The sequence below is a fragment of the Lolium perenne genome, chromosome 7, assembly GCF_019359855.2.
Source record: "Lolium perenne isolate Kyuss_39 chromosome 7, Kyuss_2.0, whole genome shotgun sequence".
Taxonomy (NCBI): Eukaryota; Viridiplantae; Streptophyta; class Magnoliopsida; order Poales; family Poaceae; genus Lolium; species Lolium perenne.
Genome location: NC_067250.2, coordinates 176,854,011 through 176,868,543, shown reverse-complemented (window position 1 = coordinate 176,868,543; position 14,533 = coordinate 176,854,011). Strand labels below are relative to the sequence as shown.

At 45.8% G+C, this 14,533-nt stretch overlaps 1 protein-coding gene across 1 annotated transcript; it reads left to right on the top strand.

Moving 5' to 3' along the window:
- Window positions 1-8,679: 8,679 nt before the first annotated feature.
- On the top strand, window positions 8,680-9,391 carry LOC127312545 (uncharacterized). The gene is made up of 3 exons (XM_051343074.2): window positions 8,680-8,869; window positions 8,957-9,239; window positions 9,333-9,391. The coding sequence occupies exons 2-3, from the start codon at window positions 8,963-8,965 to the stop codon at window positions 9,389-9,391; spliced, it is 336 nt and encodes a 111-aa protein (XP_051199034.1). The 5' UTR covers window positions 8,680-8,869; window positions 8,957-8,962.
- Window positions 9,392-14,533: the final 5,142 nt, after the last annotated feature.

The following is a 14,533-nucleotide window of genomic DNA, read 5'->3' as shown; positions in this document are numbered from 1 at the left end:
GCTCCGTTCTGCCTCACAAAGGCCCAAAAAAGGGAGGTCTTCCAATGGATGAAGGACTCCTTGTTTTTCCCCGATGGGTTCGCAGCCAACTGGATGAGGGGCCTGGACATTGAAACGTTGCGAGTACAAGGACTAAAGAGTCATGACTACCACATATGGCTTGAGCGGATAATGCCGGTGATGATTCGAGGCTATGTCCCTGAGAAGACTTGGCGAGTGCTAGCGAGGTTGAGTTTTTTCTTCCGCCAGATTTGTGCTAGGGAGTTAGACACTAAAGTGATTGAGAAGCTGGATGAAGAGGCACCCGTGTTGCTTTGCAATCTGGAGAAGATCTTTCCTCCAGGGTTCTTTAATCCGATGCAACACATGATCCTGCACCTCGCGGAGGAGTGCTTAAAGGGGGGCCCGAATTGGGGCTGTTGGCAGTTTGGTCCCGAGAGAGAAACACAAAAGCTTCGTCAAATGACTGGCAATAAATGCAAGATCGAAGCATCCATAGCCGAGGCAGTCCTGAATGTGGAGGTGGCAAACTTCACCACTAAGCACTATGATCCCAACATTCCCACAAAGCACAACCCGGTCCTCCGTTACAATGCCGCCAACAATGAAGAAGTACCCAAGCTTAGCATCTTCGTGGGGCTTGGTGGAAAGTCAAGTGGCTCGAAGCCGTACAGAACGGACCTACATGAGCAGACCTTGATCCACTCGTATGTCTTAAACACTGATGACCCACAAGTATAGGGGATCGCAGCAGTCTTCGAGGGAAGTAAAACCCAAATTTATTGATTCAACACAAGGGGAGGTAAAGAATACTTATAAGCCTTAACAACTGAGTTGTCAATTCAGCTGCACCTGGAAAAGCACTAGCAACAGGGGTGATGTGAAAGTAGTAGTAATATGAGAGCAATAGTAACAGTAACACAGCAGCGGTAACAGTAACACAGTGGCGATGGCACCAGAAAATAGTTGATACTACTTCCAATGACATATAGAACGAGTATATGATGATGAGAGATGGACCGGGGTTCCCAGCGATCTACACTAGTGGTAACTCTCCAATAAGTGACAAGTGTTGGGTGAACAAATTACAGTTGGGAAATTGATAGGATTGATAAAGCATTAAGAAAGAACATCAATTCATTAATCATGAAGGCATGTTTTCCATATATAGTTGTACGTGCTCGCAATGAGAAACTTTCACAACATCTTTTGTCCTACCAGCCGGTGGCAGCCGGGCCTCAAGGGAATCTACTGGATATTAAGGTACTCCTTTTAATAGAGTATCGGAGCAAAGCATTAACACTCCGTGAAAACATGTGATCCTCACATCACCGCCATCCCCTCCGGTTGTCCCGATTTCTGTCACTTCGGGGCCTTTGGTTCCGGACAGTGACATGTGCATACAACTTGTAGATACAATCTAAGCAATAAGTATAGAGCTTAAATCTAAGATCATGCCACTCGGGCCCTAGTGACAAGCATTAAGCATAACAAAATTGCAGCAATAATAACTTCACAAACTTTATAGATAGACTAATCATAATGTATCATCCATCGGATCCCAAAAAACACAACACCAATTACATCAGATGGATATCAATCATGTAAGGCAGCTCATGAGATCATTGTATTGAAGTACATGGGATAGAGAGTACCAGCTAGCTACTGCTAGAACCCGTAGTCCATGGGGGAACTACTCACGAAGCATGATGGAGGCGGTGGCGTCGATGGAGATGGCTTCCGGGGGCACTTCCCCGTCCCGGCAGGGTGCCGGAACAGAGACTTCTGTCCCCCGAATTGGAGTTTCGCGATGGCAGCGGCGCCCCTGCAGTTTTTCTGGAGTTTCGTCAATTGGTATCGAGTTTTTAGGTCGAAAGGGATTATATGGGCGAAGAGGCGGTGCAGGAGGGGCGACAGGGTGGCCCCACACTAGGCCGGCGCGGCCAGGGTGTAGCCCGCGCGGCCCACCTGTGTGGTGGCCCCCTGGCTCTCCTCCGACTCCCCTTCGGTGTTCTGGAGCCTTCCGGGAAAAATAAGATCTTTGGCGTTTATTTCGTCCAATTCCGAGAATATTGCCCAAACAGCCTTTCTGGAACCAAAAACAGCAGAAAACAGGAACTGGCACTGTGGCATCTTGTTAATAGGTTAGTTCCGGAAAACGCATAAAAACATTATAAAGTGCAAGCAAAACATGTAAGTATTGTCATAAAACAAGCATGGAACATCAGAAATTATGGATACGTTGGAGACGTATCAGCATCCCCAAGCTTAGTTCCTACTCGTCCTCGAGTAGGTAAACGATAAAAAGAATAATTTCTGTAGTGACATGCTACTTACATAACCTTGATCATACTATTACAAAGAATATGAAATGAATGAAGTGACTCAAGGCAATGATTTATAGTTGCTAACAAATAGATAACATATAGCAAAACTTTTCATGAATAGTACTTTCAAGACAAGTATCAAAAGTCTTGCATAAGAGTTAACTCATAAAGCAATAAATTCAAAGTAAAGGCATCGAAGCAACACAAAGGAAGATTTAAGTTTCAGCAGTTGCTTTCAACTTTCAACATGCATATCTCATGGATAATTGTCAACATTAAGTAATATGATGAATGCAAATAAGCAAGTATGTAAGAATCAATGCACAGTTGACACAAGTGTTTGCTTCTAAGATGGAAGGAAGTAGGTAAACTGACTCAACATAAAGTAGAAGAAAGGCCCTTCGCAGAGGGAAGCATTGATTGCTATATTTGTGCTAGAGCTTTGGTTTTGAAAACATAAAGAGAGCATAAAAGTAAAGTTTTGAGAGGTGTTTGTTGTTGTCAACGAATGGTAGTGGGCACTCTAACCCCCTTGCCAGACAAACCTTCAAAGAGCGGCTCCCATTTTATTTTATTTTTGGGTGGCACTCCTTCCAACCTTTCTTTCACAAACCATGGCTAACCGAATCCTCGGGTGCCTGCCAACAATCTCATACCATGAAGGAGTGCCCTTTTATTTTAGTTTTATTATGATGACACTCCTCTCAACCTTTGCTTACACAAGCCATGGTTAACCGAATCCTTCGGGTGCCGTCCAACAATCACATACCATGGAGGAGTGTCTATTTTGGTTCATTAATTTGGGACTGGGAATCCCATTGCCAGCTCTTTTTGCAAAATTAGTGGATAAGCGGATGAAACCACTAGTCCATTGGTGAAAGTTGCCCAACAAGATTGAAAGATAAACACCACATACTTCCTCATGAGCTATAAAACATTAACACAAATTGAGAAGCATTTTGAATTGTTTAAAGGTAGCACTCAAGCAATTTACTTTGGAATGGCGGAGAAATGCCATGTAGTAGGTAGGTATGGTGGACACAAATGGCATAGTGGTTGGCTCAAGGATTTTGGATGCATGAGAAGTATTCCCTCTCGATACAAGGCTTAGGCTAGCAAGGCTATTTGAAGCAAACACAAGTATGAACCGGTACAGCAAAACTTACATAAGAACATATTGCAAGCATTATAATACTCTACACTGTCTTCCTTGTTGCTCAAACACTTTTACCAGAAAATATCTAGACCTTAAGAGAGAACAATCATGCAAACCAATTTCAACAAGATCTACGGTAGTTCTTCACTAATAGGTTTAAACTACATGAAAAAACTTAATCATAATCTACTTGAGAGCTCAAAACAATTGCCAAGTGTCAAATTATCCAAGACAATATGAGGCATTTTCTGTTTCCAACCAAATAACCATAAGTGCAGTAGCTTCCAACTTTTGTCATTGAACATTAAAAGTAAAACGAAGAACAAGTGTTCATATGAAAAAGCGGAGAGTGTCTCTCTCCCAAACAAGGATTGCTAGGATCCGAATTTATTCAAACAAAAACAAAAATAAAAGCACACAGACGCTCCAAGTAAAGCACATAAGATGTGACCGAATAAAAATATAGTTTCAATAGAAGAAACCTGATAAGTTGATGAAGAAGGGGATGCCTTGGGCATCCCCAAGCTTAGACGCTTGAGTCTTCTTGAAATATGCAGGGATGAACCACGGGGGCATCCCCAAGCTTAGAATTTTCACTCTTCTCGATCATATATCATCCTCCTCTCTTGACCCTTGAAAACTTCCTTCACACCAAACTTCTCATAAACTTCATTAGAGGGGTTAGTACTCAAAAAATTTGAATCCACCTTGGTCATGTAGTGACACATTGCAAGAACTCAATAAAACATTAGCTACAGCTCTCCACGTCTAGAAAGCCTTGCTTAAAGTCCACAAGAGACAATGCAAAAAACAGAGACAAAATCTGCCAAAACAGAACAGCCAGTAAAGACGAATTTTAAAGAGGTACTTTCGTTGCTCAAATCAGAAAACTCAAAACTAATGAAAGTTGCGTACATATCTGATGAACACACACGTAAATTGACAGATTTTTGTGAGTTACCTACAGAGAACACAGCCCAGATTCGTGACAGATAGAAATCTGTTTCTGCGCAGAAATCCAAATCTAGTATCAACCTTCGATTAGAGGCTTTACTTGGCACAACATTGCAATAAAATAAAGATAAGGAGAGGTTGATACAGTAGTAACAACTTCCAAAACACAACAAAACAGTAGCGAAATAAAGACATGGGTTATCTCCCAAGAAGTTCTTTCTTTATAGCCATTAAGATGGGCTCAGCAATTTTAATGATGCACTCGCATGAAATAAGAGTTGAAGCAAAAGAGGGCATAATAAGGCAAATTCAAAACACATTTAAGCCTAACATGCTTCCTATGAAAAGGAATCTTGTAAATAAACAAGTTCATGAAGAGCAAAGTAACAAGCATAGGAAGATAGAACAAGTGTAGCTTCAAAAATTTCAGCACATAGAGAGGTGTTTTAGTACCATGCAAATTTCTACAACCATATTTTCCTCTCTCATAATAATTTTCAATAGCTTCATGAACAAACTCAACAATATAACTATCATATGCAGCATGCTTTTCATGATCCAATAACACATAATTTTTATCTAGTTCAAAAATAATGGGATTAAAAGTTTCAAACCCACTTTTATCAATAATATAACATGATGATTGATCAATCTCAAGAGATATGGGACTCATAGATAATGTCAAGATCTCTCCAATCCCATTTTCATTAGTATTACAATTAATATTATCAAGTAACATAGGACCATCATCTAGAGATTTATCATAAACATTTGCCACGCAAAACTCTTTAGTACCATGCATTTCGACATCAGGCACAAACAAAGCATTATCATAAGATTTATCAAAGTAGCATGGATTATCATAAATAACAGTAGCATAATTATTCTCACAAGTTTTGCTCATAGGTACTTTTTCAAGAGAATCCACAGGAACATAACATTCAACCTCTTTCGGTAAGCATGGAGGACAATCAAATAGTGTAAGAGATAAAGAGTTACTCTCATTAGAAGGTTGGCATGGGTAGCTAATCCATTCTTCCTCCTTTTGTTCATCACTCTCCTCTTCTTTTTCATCCAATGAGCTTTCAAGTTGAGCAATTTCCTCCTCTTTTTCATCCAATGAGCTTTCAGGTTCATCAATTTCTTCTTCCACAGGTTCCTACAAATTGTGAGTGCATTCTTGTGCATTAATGAGTATCTCTTTATAATCAATGATATAAGGATTATCAGTGTAACTTTCATTGCAAAAATTAAGGATAGAAGAGACATAATCTTTAAGGTCCTTACAAACAACACAAGTTTCATAATTTTTAGCCATGAAGGATTCTAGCTCAGAGGCTCCCATAAATATGACAAATTGTTCTACTTCTTCGAACCCATAATGAATATAGCTATTACGATTATAGTTCTTAATTAAAAATTCCTCACTAAAGCCACATTGAAATTTAAGATGTTTAGTGTCCTGTTGAGAGCAACAGTTTATATCATGGCGTTTAAGCAAGATTTTAGCAATTGTATTCAATTTTTCTATCACAGCACTTATTACTTAACCAGTTCTTGATTCTCTATAATTATTATAATATTCTATAAGCTCCAAGTAGGTTATAGGTTCTCCCATAATAGCAGTTTTTAATTTTTCGATTTTTCAAATTTTTATGGATTTTTGGGTATATGAGAAAAATAAAACAAGACAAAAAGAAACTAGATAAAAGTAAACTAAACAAAATAATACTAGACAAAAATAAACTAAGCACAAATAAACTAGACAAAAGTGTGCATAAAACATGTAGATAACATCAATAATGTGGCATGGAACATAAGAAATTATCGATACGTCGGAGACGTATCAGCTACCCAGGCCTTTCAAGTATTCTATCTCCCGTACGCGTGCAAAAACCCGACAAAACGTCTACATGGATGGGATGTTGTGATGACGGTGCCTTCACGCAATAGGCCGCCCCCGCCAAACAAGGACGATTACCGCCGCGTAGACCCCTCAGCAAGGAGTGTCGAGTTTTATCAGGAAGAAGGGCTCCCCGGCCATTTCACAATCGGCTTGCCGACTATCGATGACATGGTCATAGACGATGAACAAGAAGACGCGGGCATGGATGGAGACAATGCAGAAGATGAGGCTGAGGATGTTTGTGCCCCGGAAGACCTGAGTTTGCTCGAGGCGTTCAAAGCAGGGATTGACCTCGATGCAGATGAACCACCTCCAGGTTTCATTGATGATTATTGGTTCGCCGAGCCTGATGACGATGAGGAGACACGCGGTCCAATCACGGATGGCGACACAGGCTACTCATCTATGTAGTAGTAATTGTGAGGCTAGCCTATTTGTAATAACTCTGTGTAACCGTGATTGTCTAGCTAGGTTATTTATAAGAACACCGTGCTATGTTTGAGAGAACTCTATGCTAGCTATTTGTTGCTTCCACTAATTAATGTTCATCTATTTGCATTATTGTTGCTTTCATTAATGTTCATCTACTTATATTTCTGTTGCTTTCACTAATATTTATCTCTTTACAATATTGCGTACTAATAAACCACTCTCTTTATTTGTGTTTGCAGGTGATTGAAGCATGCCGCCAAAAAAAAGGGGTGGCGGTCTTACAAAGAAGCTCAAGGACTTGGTAGGTGCAGCGACTTCGAGACGGGGCCGAGCTACTACCCCCATCCTAGCCCCCCTCCCGTCGCTCCCCCAGTGCACGTGCGACCGCGTAGGAAGAATGCGACGCGGGTACTCACTCCTAGTCCTAGCCCCCCTCCCGCAGCCGATGATGATGATGAGGTGGAGGACCAGGAGCACCACGGGGGTGGGGAGGACCAGGAGGAGGAGGAGGGGATTGGGGAGGACCAGGAGGAGGGGGTGGGGAGGACCTGGAGGAGGAGGGGGACGAGGAGGACCTCTCAGAGGATGAGGGGTTGGGGAACTTACCGTTCGATCCTGATCCAAACCTAGTTTGGAATGCGCCGCCGGATTATGAGTACGTTCCAGCTTTGGAGAGGCTGAGACCACGTGATAGGAGGCCATATCGGCGTGGGAGAACACAGCTCCCCGCGCTGAAGCACTGGCGCTACAGCCATGTTGTTCTAGTGCCCTATGGAAGGAGGTACATGTTAATTTTTGGCATTTCGTTATCGCAATTTTGTCATTATCAAAATTATTATCACATACATATTGATGTTGTCGTTTCATGGTGTAGCTCGTTCACGTATGAAGACCCGTCGCAGAAGCCGCCACGTGGGTACTCGAACATCCTTGGGGGCCTACTTAGAAGGTATTTCCCTGGGATAGTCAATCTCCCTAGTGGTGGCTGCGACGTAGCTTGGAGGTGGTGGCACTACAGCCTCGCGGAAGATGCTCTTGGCCGCGGCACCTTGGCGGACTGCGTTGTTGGCAAATTTTGGGTACGTGACTTTTGACTTCTTACCATTCATACACTCTCCTTGGTTGACAATAATTGCACTAATGCCCCTTGTTTTACCTATGTGCATGGTTGCAGAAATACTTCAAGAAGGCCGAGGGCAAGGAAAATGTGTGCGATGATGTCCTTCACCAGCTTGCAAGTAAGAGGGTGACTGGCATGCACTACGAGGCACGTGTTCAGTGCGTCCGCGACTGGCACGCCGACCGCTTCATCCACATGACTAAGGAGGACGCTCGCGACACGCTCATGCAGCCGTGGCAGTACATGCAGGTATTTGCATTTATGTGTTATTGATTTCTTAATCGCCATGTAGTTTATTTTACCATAATGGGTTTATCTTGTGCATGTAGAACCCTCCTCAGTACGTCGGCGCAGACGACAGGTGCTTCCTTGCGATGGTCATGTGGTGGACATGCCCCCTGTACCTCAAGAAGCACGAGGAGGGCAAGAAGAAGCGGGCAGAGATGCGAGGTGGATCGCATATCCAAGGCAGCATCCCCATCTCTCTTCACCTGCAGAACGAGGTGAGCAAATTAATGGTTCCTTCATTCTTTGAATTCATTTTATATATTTGCTAACTCTGCAAGGGTGTGCCACTTCACTTTATTACATGTTCTCTTTTGCAGGAAGTGAGGACAGGAGCGAAGCCTAACGTCTTTGCCGTGCTAAAGAAGATGAAGCAAAGGAAGACGCCGCATCCTAAGACGGGGTCCGTGTGGGTTAACCCGCAATCCGAGACCCAGTGCACGTCGTATGTCTCCAAGTTCAAGCAGAAGTACGGCGAGGAAGCCAACCCAGAGGCCGAGGACTTTGACCCTGAGGTTGCGGTGCTTGCGGGAGAAGGCTTGAAGCATGGCCGCCTATGGTTTGGTGACGGGGTTGTCGACCCAGCGACGGTTCCCTCTCTCCGCCAGATCCGTCGTGGTCGTAAGAGCGGCCAGCCTGAGGTAGAGCCCCGGCCACGGGCTTCGGATCTAGCTGTCGAGCGGTTACGGGTATGTTCTTCCTCCGGCCTCTACCTTTCCTTTACATGCACATGCTTTCCATTGAAATGTTAATGACATCGCGGCAACACATCGTAGGCGGAGATGGCAGAAAAGGAGCAGGCGGCCCAGGAGCACGCACGGAACATGGAGCGGCAGATTCTGGAGTATCAGCAGCAGCAGACACAGATGATGCTGCAGATGCAACAGCAGCAGGCACAGATGAGCTGGCTGATGAGCCAGACGGCTCTGTCTTCTCCACCGGGGAGTATTCCTGCTCCTCCACCTTACTCCATGTCGTGGATGCCGCCACCGCACACTCAGAGCCCGGGGACACCTCTCACCGTGAACAACTTGAACATCATCCGGAGCATGAACCGCGGTGAGTCCTCTTGTGCCCAACCCGCTACTTGTACTTGTTCAAGTGTTCAATATGCAAATGCAAATGCAAATGTTCATTCCATCAACCTTATAGATTATATGTCACAAGGAAATGACGATGAGGCCGGCGGAAGCGGAGGAGGACAAGGTTGATGGCACTTTGTCGGATTGTATGCTTGTAATGGATTGTAATATTGGACATTGCACTATGGACTCTATGTAACTTGTGTGGATGGACTATGGACTCTATGTAATGCATTGTATGCATGAATATGTGTGTTTGATGTATTTGTGGTGTTCCCGTAGTGTTTGGTGATGTTATGTTGAAGATTATATGTTGTATATGCTTTATTGTCAATTGCTATAATTGAAATGCAGGGAATATGCAAAAAACAGCAAAAAAATGAAAAAAACAGGGCCCTTTGCCGTGTGTGTGCACACGGCAAAGGAGCCACGTGGCGGCAGCCTGTAGACCTGGGAGCTCCTGGGGGCGTGCCTGTAGGGGGCTTTGCCGTGCGCGGTAGAGCTATCCCGCACGGCAAAGGTGCGCACGGCAGCGAAGGGTGGCGCACGGCAACGTCGGTCGCACGGCAAAGATAAGAGGCGCACGGCAAAGTCCCGGCGCACGGCAGCCCCCCTGCCGCACGGCAAAGAAATAGCGCACGGCAGCATTGACAGCGCACGGCAGAGATGGCAGCGCACGGCAAAGGGCTTTGCCGTGCAGTCCTTGCATGCGCACGGCAAAGGTGGCGTTGCCGTCGATGGCTTTGCCGTGAGGTCACGCACGGCAAAGCTGTTGCCGTGCGTATAGGCCTCTTTGCCGTGCAAAGTGGAGCACGGCAACGCCAGCCTTTCCCGTAGTGTTTCTTTCCTCTTAGAAAATCTTTGTTGTGCAGTTTGGTGGTATGGTGGTTTCCGCACGCTTTAATTAAATCTCGTAACAGATAATAGGTACATCTGCCTCTCATCTGAATAATAAATAACACGTACATTGGCACCTCAGGATAGTAAAACCCATAGATTTTGTACTTACACCATGGAATTTTGAAGAAGACACGTGTCAAATGAGAAAGGCCACTTCCCTAAAAAAATCTGAAACGCCACAGGCACAGTGTAGAACGATAGAGAGGGAGAGAGATTGACGGAATATGTTGGATGTATTATTGAGCCTCATGGGCGAGTATATATAGGCGTACATGGATCATCTTGGAGTGCAAGACAAGGCACGAGATATATCTCTATCCTAGACTACCTAAACCGTATGTATACTCTAACACTCCCCCGCAGTCGTAGCGGGAGCATCGTGAACAATATCAACGACGTGGACGGTCAGATTGGAGATAAACCGAAGTGGACCCTAGAAGGCTGACACTCCCCCGCAGTCGTAGCGGGAGCGTCGTAGACGGTGTCGCGTCACGGATGCTTGGACTGTAGAAGGAGCCGATGTGCTCATGCGAGGTGATAGCCCTTTGTGCCGATGTCGAGGTAGCCGAGAGCGTGTGGGTGCTGCAACTTTGGTCGGGGTAGCCACACGAGGGGGGTGCCGTGGTCGGGTGACGGTGTCGAGGTAGCCGCACATGAAGCCGCAAGCGCGTAGTGCACGGGGAGAGTGACGGAGACGCGTCGAGGCAGTCGTGGAGAGGGTGTCGATGCCGAAGTCGATGCAGTCGGAGCCGTCGAGGATGAGGTGCTGCCCTAGTTTTGTCAGAACTAGGCGCACGTCGGGGACGAAGGCATACTCTGGTTTTGCCAGAACCGAGTACGCAAAGACGAAGTCGGCGACACGGTCGAGGCAGACATAGAAGAGTCGATGCCAACGAAGACGTTGTCGAAGCCGATGAAGACGAGGCGCTGGCCCGAGCTTGCCAGGCTCGGGGACGTGTCGGGGACGCGTCGGGGACGAAGGCACGCGTCGGTGTTGCCAGTACCGAGTGTGCGAGGCAGGGACCATCATGGACCATGCGCCAGTGTCAGGGGGACCAGCAGAGGAGGCCTCCAGAGCGGTGTTGTTGGCAACGTTGTCGGTGATGTCCCGGGCGATGATGGCGAAGACGAACCGGCGATGGAGACCGTGCAGGCGAAGGCGGCCGGGTGCGACGCAAACGGCGTCCCATGTGCATCGCGTGCAGCCGTGCCCCACGGTAGATGGAGGAAGGCCAGCCGAGGCGGAGACGAAGCGGGCGAGCCGACCGCGGCAGCCTACTAAGGTAGCCGCTGCAGCCAGCCAGCGATTCGACCGCGGTGGCCGGCGTAGGCGGATGATGGAGGAGAGCCGGTGTGATACGTCTCAAACGTATCTATAATTTCTTATGTTTCATGCTACTTTATTGATGATACTCGCATGTTTTATACATACTTTGTGTCATATTTATGCATTTTCCGGCACTAACCTATTGACAAGATGCCGAAGAGCCAGTTGTTGTTTTCTGCTGTTTTTGGTTTCAGAAATCCTAGTAAGAAAATATTCTCGGAATTGGACGAAATCAGCGTCCAGGGTCTTATTTTTCCACGAAGCTTCCAGAAGACCGAAAGTGATACGAAGTGGGGCGACGAGTGACAAGGTATCAACTTGTCAATGCCTATGGATTGTAGGCTAGGGTTTAGTTGGAAGTAGAGGGTAAGTAGATCTCGAAGGTTTCAGCCGAAAAGTACTCGACGATTGTGAAGACTAGGGTTTGTAGACAATGATTCGATGATCTCTTCGTCCCTCGACTCCCCCTTTATATAGGAGGTGGAGCCGAGGGATTCGTGCTATACAAGTTACAGAGTTCGGGATGGTTTCTAACTCATCCCGCCAGATTACAAATAACACTTCCTACTACAACTCTTAACTTTCCTTAATATATCTTGGGCTCCGAATCTTCTTATTCTTCGGGTAGTGGGCCTTCAGTAAACCCCGGGTACTATCTTCGGCAGGCCCATTTGGGATGCCTATGTCAGTAGCCCCCGAGATTTTGCTTGAATCGTAGAGTCAGGGAAAATCTCCACTGTTTATTTTTATTCGAAAGCTTTAACCTTTTTATACTTCTTCACATAAAATTCTATATTGTACAGGGATAATGGTAGTTGGGGCTAGTTCATCTGACGGATCAGGTACTAGTTAACTGCTCTAGTGGCAATCCGCAAAAACCTACTTCAAGATCACGTCCCTGGACATGATCTCGGGATACTGGTGTAAACTTCGACAGATGCCGCTTAAGGTCTTACCATTCTGTCGAGTCCCAGTCAAATTTATCGGGTACCTAACGCGTCCGTTAGGATTTTTCTTCGTATCTGTTGATACGGATAAAAGTAGCAGAGCGCAGTCTTTGGCGATGCCACGCCCAGCAGAACGGATCTGGGGTCTTACCTTCGCAAATTTGCGGCATTCAGAAATTGATCGCAACTTTGGCGTTCTGAGAATATATTGTCAAGTGCTTTTCCGGCTGTTGGAATGGCACATTTTATCGAGTCAAATATGACTTATATTGCTCTCCCGATGGGAGTATATGTAGAGTTAATTATAACTCGAAATATACTCTCTTGCTTTTCTATCTTTTATTTTTGAACTTCATCGCACGCGAACAGCGTTCCCGATGGGAGTAGCCCCCGAGGCTACAGCCAAGAACTTGTGCTTGGTTGTAGGCTCAACATTTTAGTCCACCTTGTCACTATATTGTCATTATGTTCCAATATGATCTTCTTTTTATCTCTCGGGTGCGCGAACAGCGCTCCCGATGGGAGTAGCCCCCGAGGCTACAGCCAAGGACTTGTGCTTGGTTGTAGGCTCCCGCAATTTCTATACTGCCATAATCGAAATTTTACTTTTTGTCGAAGTAGCCCCCGAGCATTTGGGCAAAAACTTGTATTTGACCAAAGGCTCCCGAAGTATTCAAATAACTCCTCCTGTCGCCAATCTTCTTTTATTTTCTTGTCGGCATGCTTCCCTTAATCAAATTTACTTCATCTCTGTTTAATAGTCGTGATTTTTCTGCCCTGTGGGTCCATTGCTTCTACCACGTTGACACGTCGTGCAAGTGGGGGACACACGTCCTCCGCTTTTCCTGGCGCACGTACGGTAACGCTTATCTCTGTAAAAATACCTTTTTACCCTTTTATCTAGAAGATTTGATGTCACCACACGATTTCTTCATCCAACGGTGCATTGCTTCACCCGATTCTTATATAAACCTTTCTTCAACCTCCGTTCACTCCTCGCTTGCGCCGCACATGTCTGTTCCTCTTCGCAAAAGCTTCCCCTGCGCCCAACTCTCTCTGATCTTCCGCACTCACGAACATTGCTTTGCCCATTGCCGTTGATGCCACCGCGTACGCGACTCACTCGCCACAGCACTCCAGAATCCAAGATGGCCGCCGAAGATCTTGAGTGGGAGAGATCTAAAATCTCCAACCAGGACGTCAACACTCTGAAGAGGCTTGGCCTCATGAAGAAGGAAGACGCCATCCGCTTTCCCAGCGAAGAAAGCTACCCCAACCCTCCAATGGAGTATCGGGTTAGTTTCGTTGATCACCTCATCCGCGGCCTTTCGGCCCCAATTCACGATTTCCTCCGCGGCCTTCTTTTTGTTTACGGGATTCAACTGCACCAGTTGACCCCCAATTCCATCCTTCACATTTCCATTTTTATCACACTTATCGAATGCTTCCTCGGAATCCCTCCTAATTGGGCTCTGTGGAAACGCATTTTCTGCCTCCGCCGCAATGGCTCCCACAACGCCACCTATAACATAGGCGGCGTTGTTATCTATGTCCGAACTGATGTCGATTACTTCGACGTCAAATTTCCTGATTCTGTCCAAGGATGGCGCAAAAGGTGGCTCTACATTCACGAAGAAAGCGCCAACTCTATTGAACACAACATATATCCTTTCGACGGAAGTGCCAAAATTCAGCGCCGTCGCTCCTGGGATGGCGAAGCTTCCGATGAAGAGAAAAAGGCGACAGAGGCACTCATGTCTCGTATTCATCAGCTTCAAAACACTCGAGGCAAAGAGCTGTCTGGTGTTCAAATCACTGCCTACTTTCTTAGGATTAGAGTGCAGCCTCTTCAGGCTCGCAAAAATCCCCTTTGGACGTATTCTGGTGAAAACGACGCCAATAGAATCTCCAGTGATCTTTCTGCAAAGGACTTGGAGAAATTGATTCGAAGAGTTTCCCGCCTGGCCAAGAAGGATCCTATTCCCTCCTCTTGTCGCGTGGAACCATACAGCTCCGCCAATCCTCTCCCCGAGGTATTTTGTCTTCTCGATTTTCTATCTTGTTCCGAATTTTCCCTGCATCTCATTGTATTGGTAT

Bases quoted from the DNA above. Each gene is read 5' to 3' on its own strand.
- LOC127312545 (XM_051343074.2), top strand. From the start codon at position 8,963: ATGGCAGAAAAGGAGCAGGCGGCCCAGGAGCACGCACGGAACATGGAG. The intron at 9,240-9,332 runs GTGAGTCCTCTT...TCAACCTTATAG, and splicing joins CATCCGGAGCATGAACCGCG to ATTATATGTCACAAGGAAAT.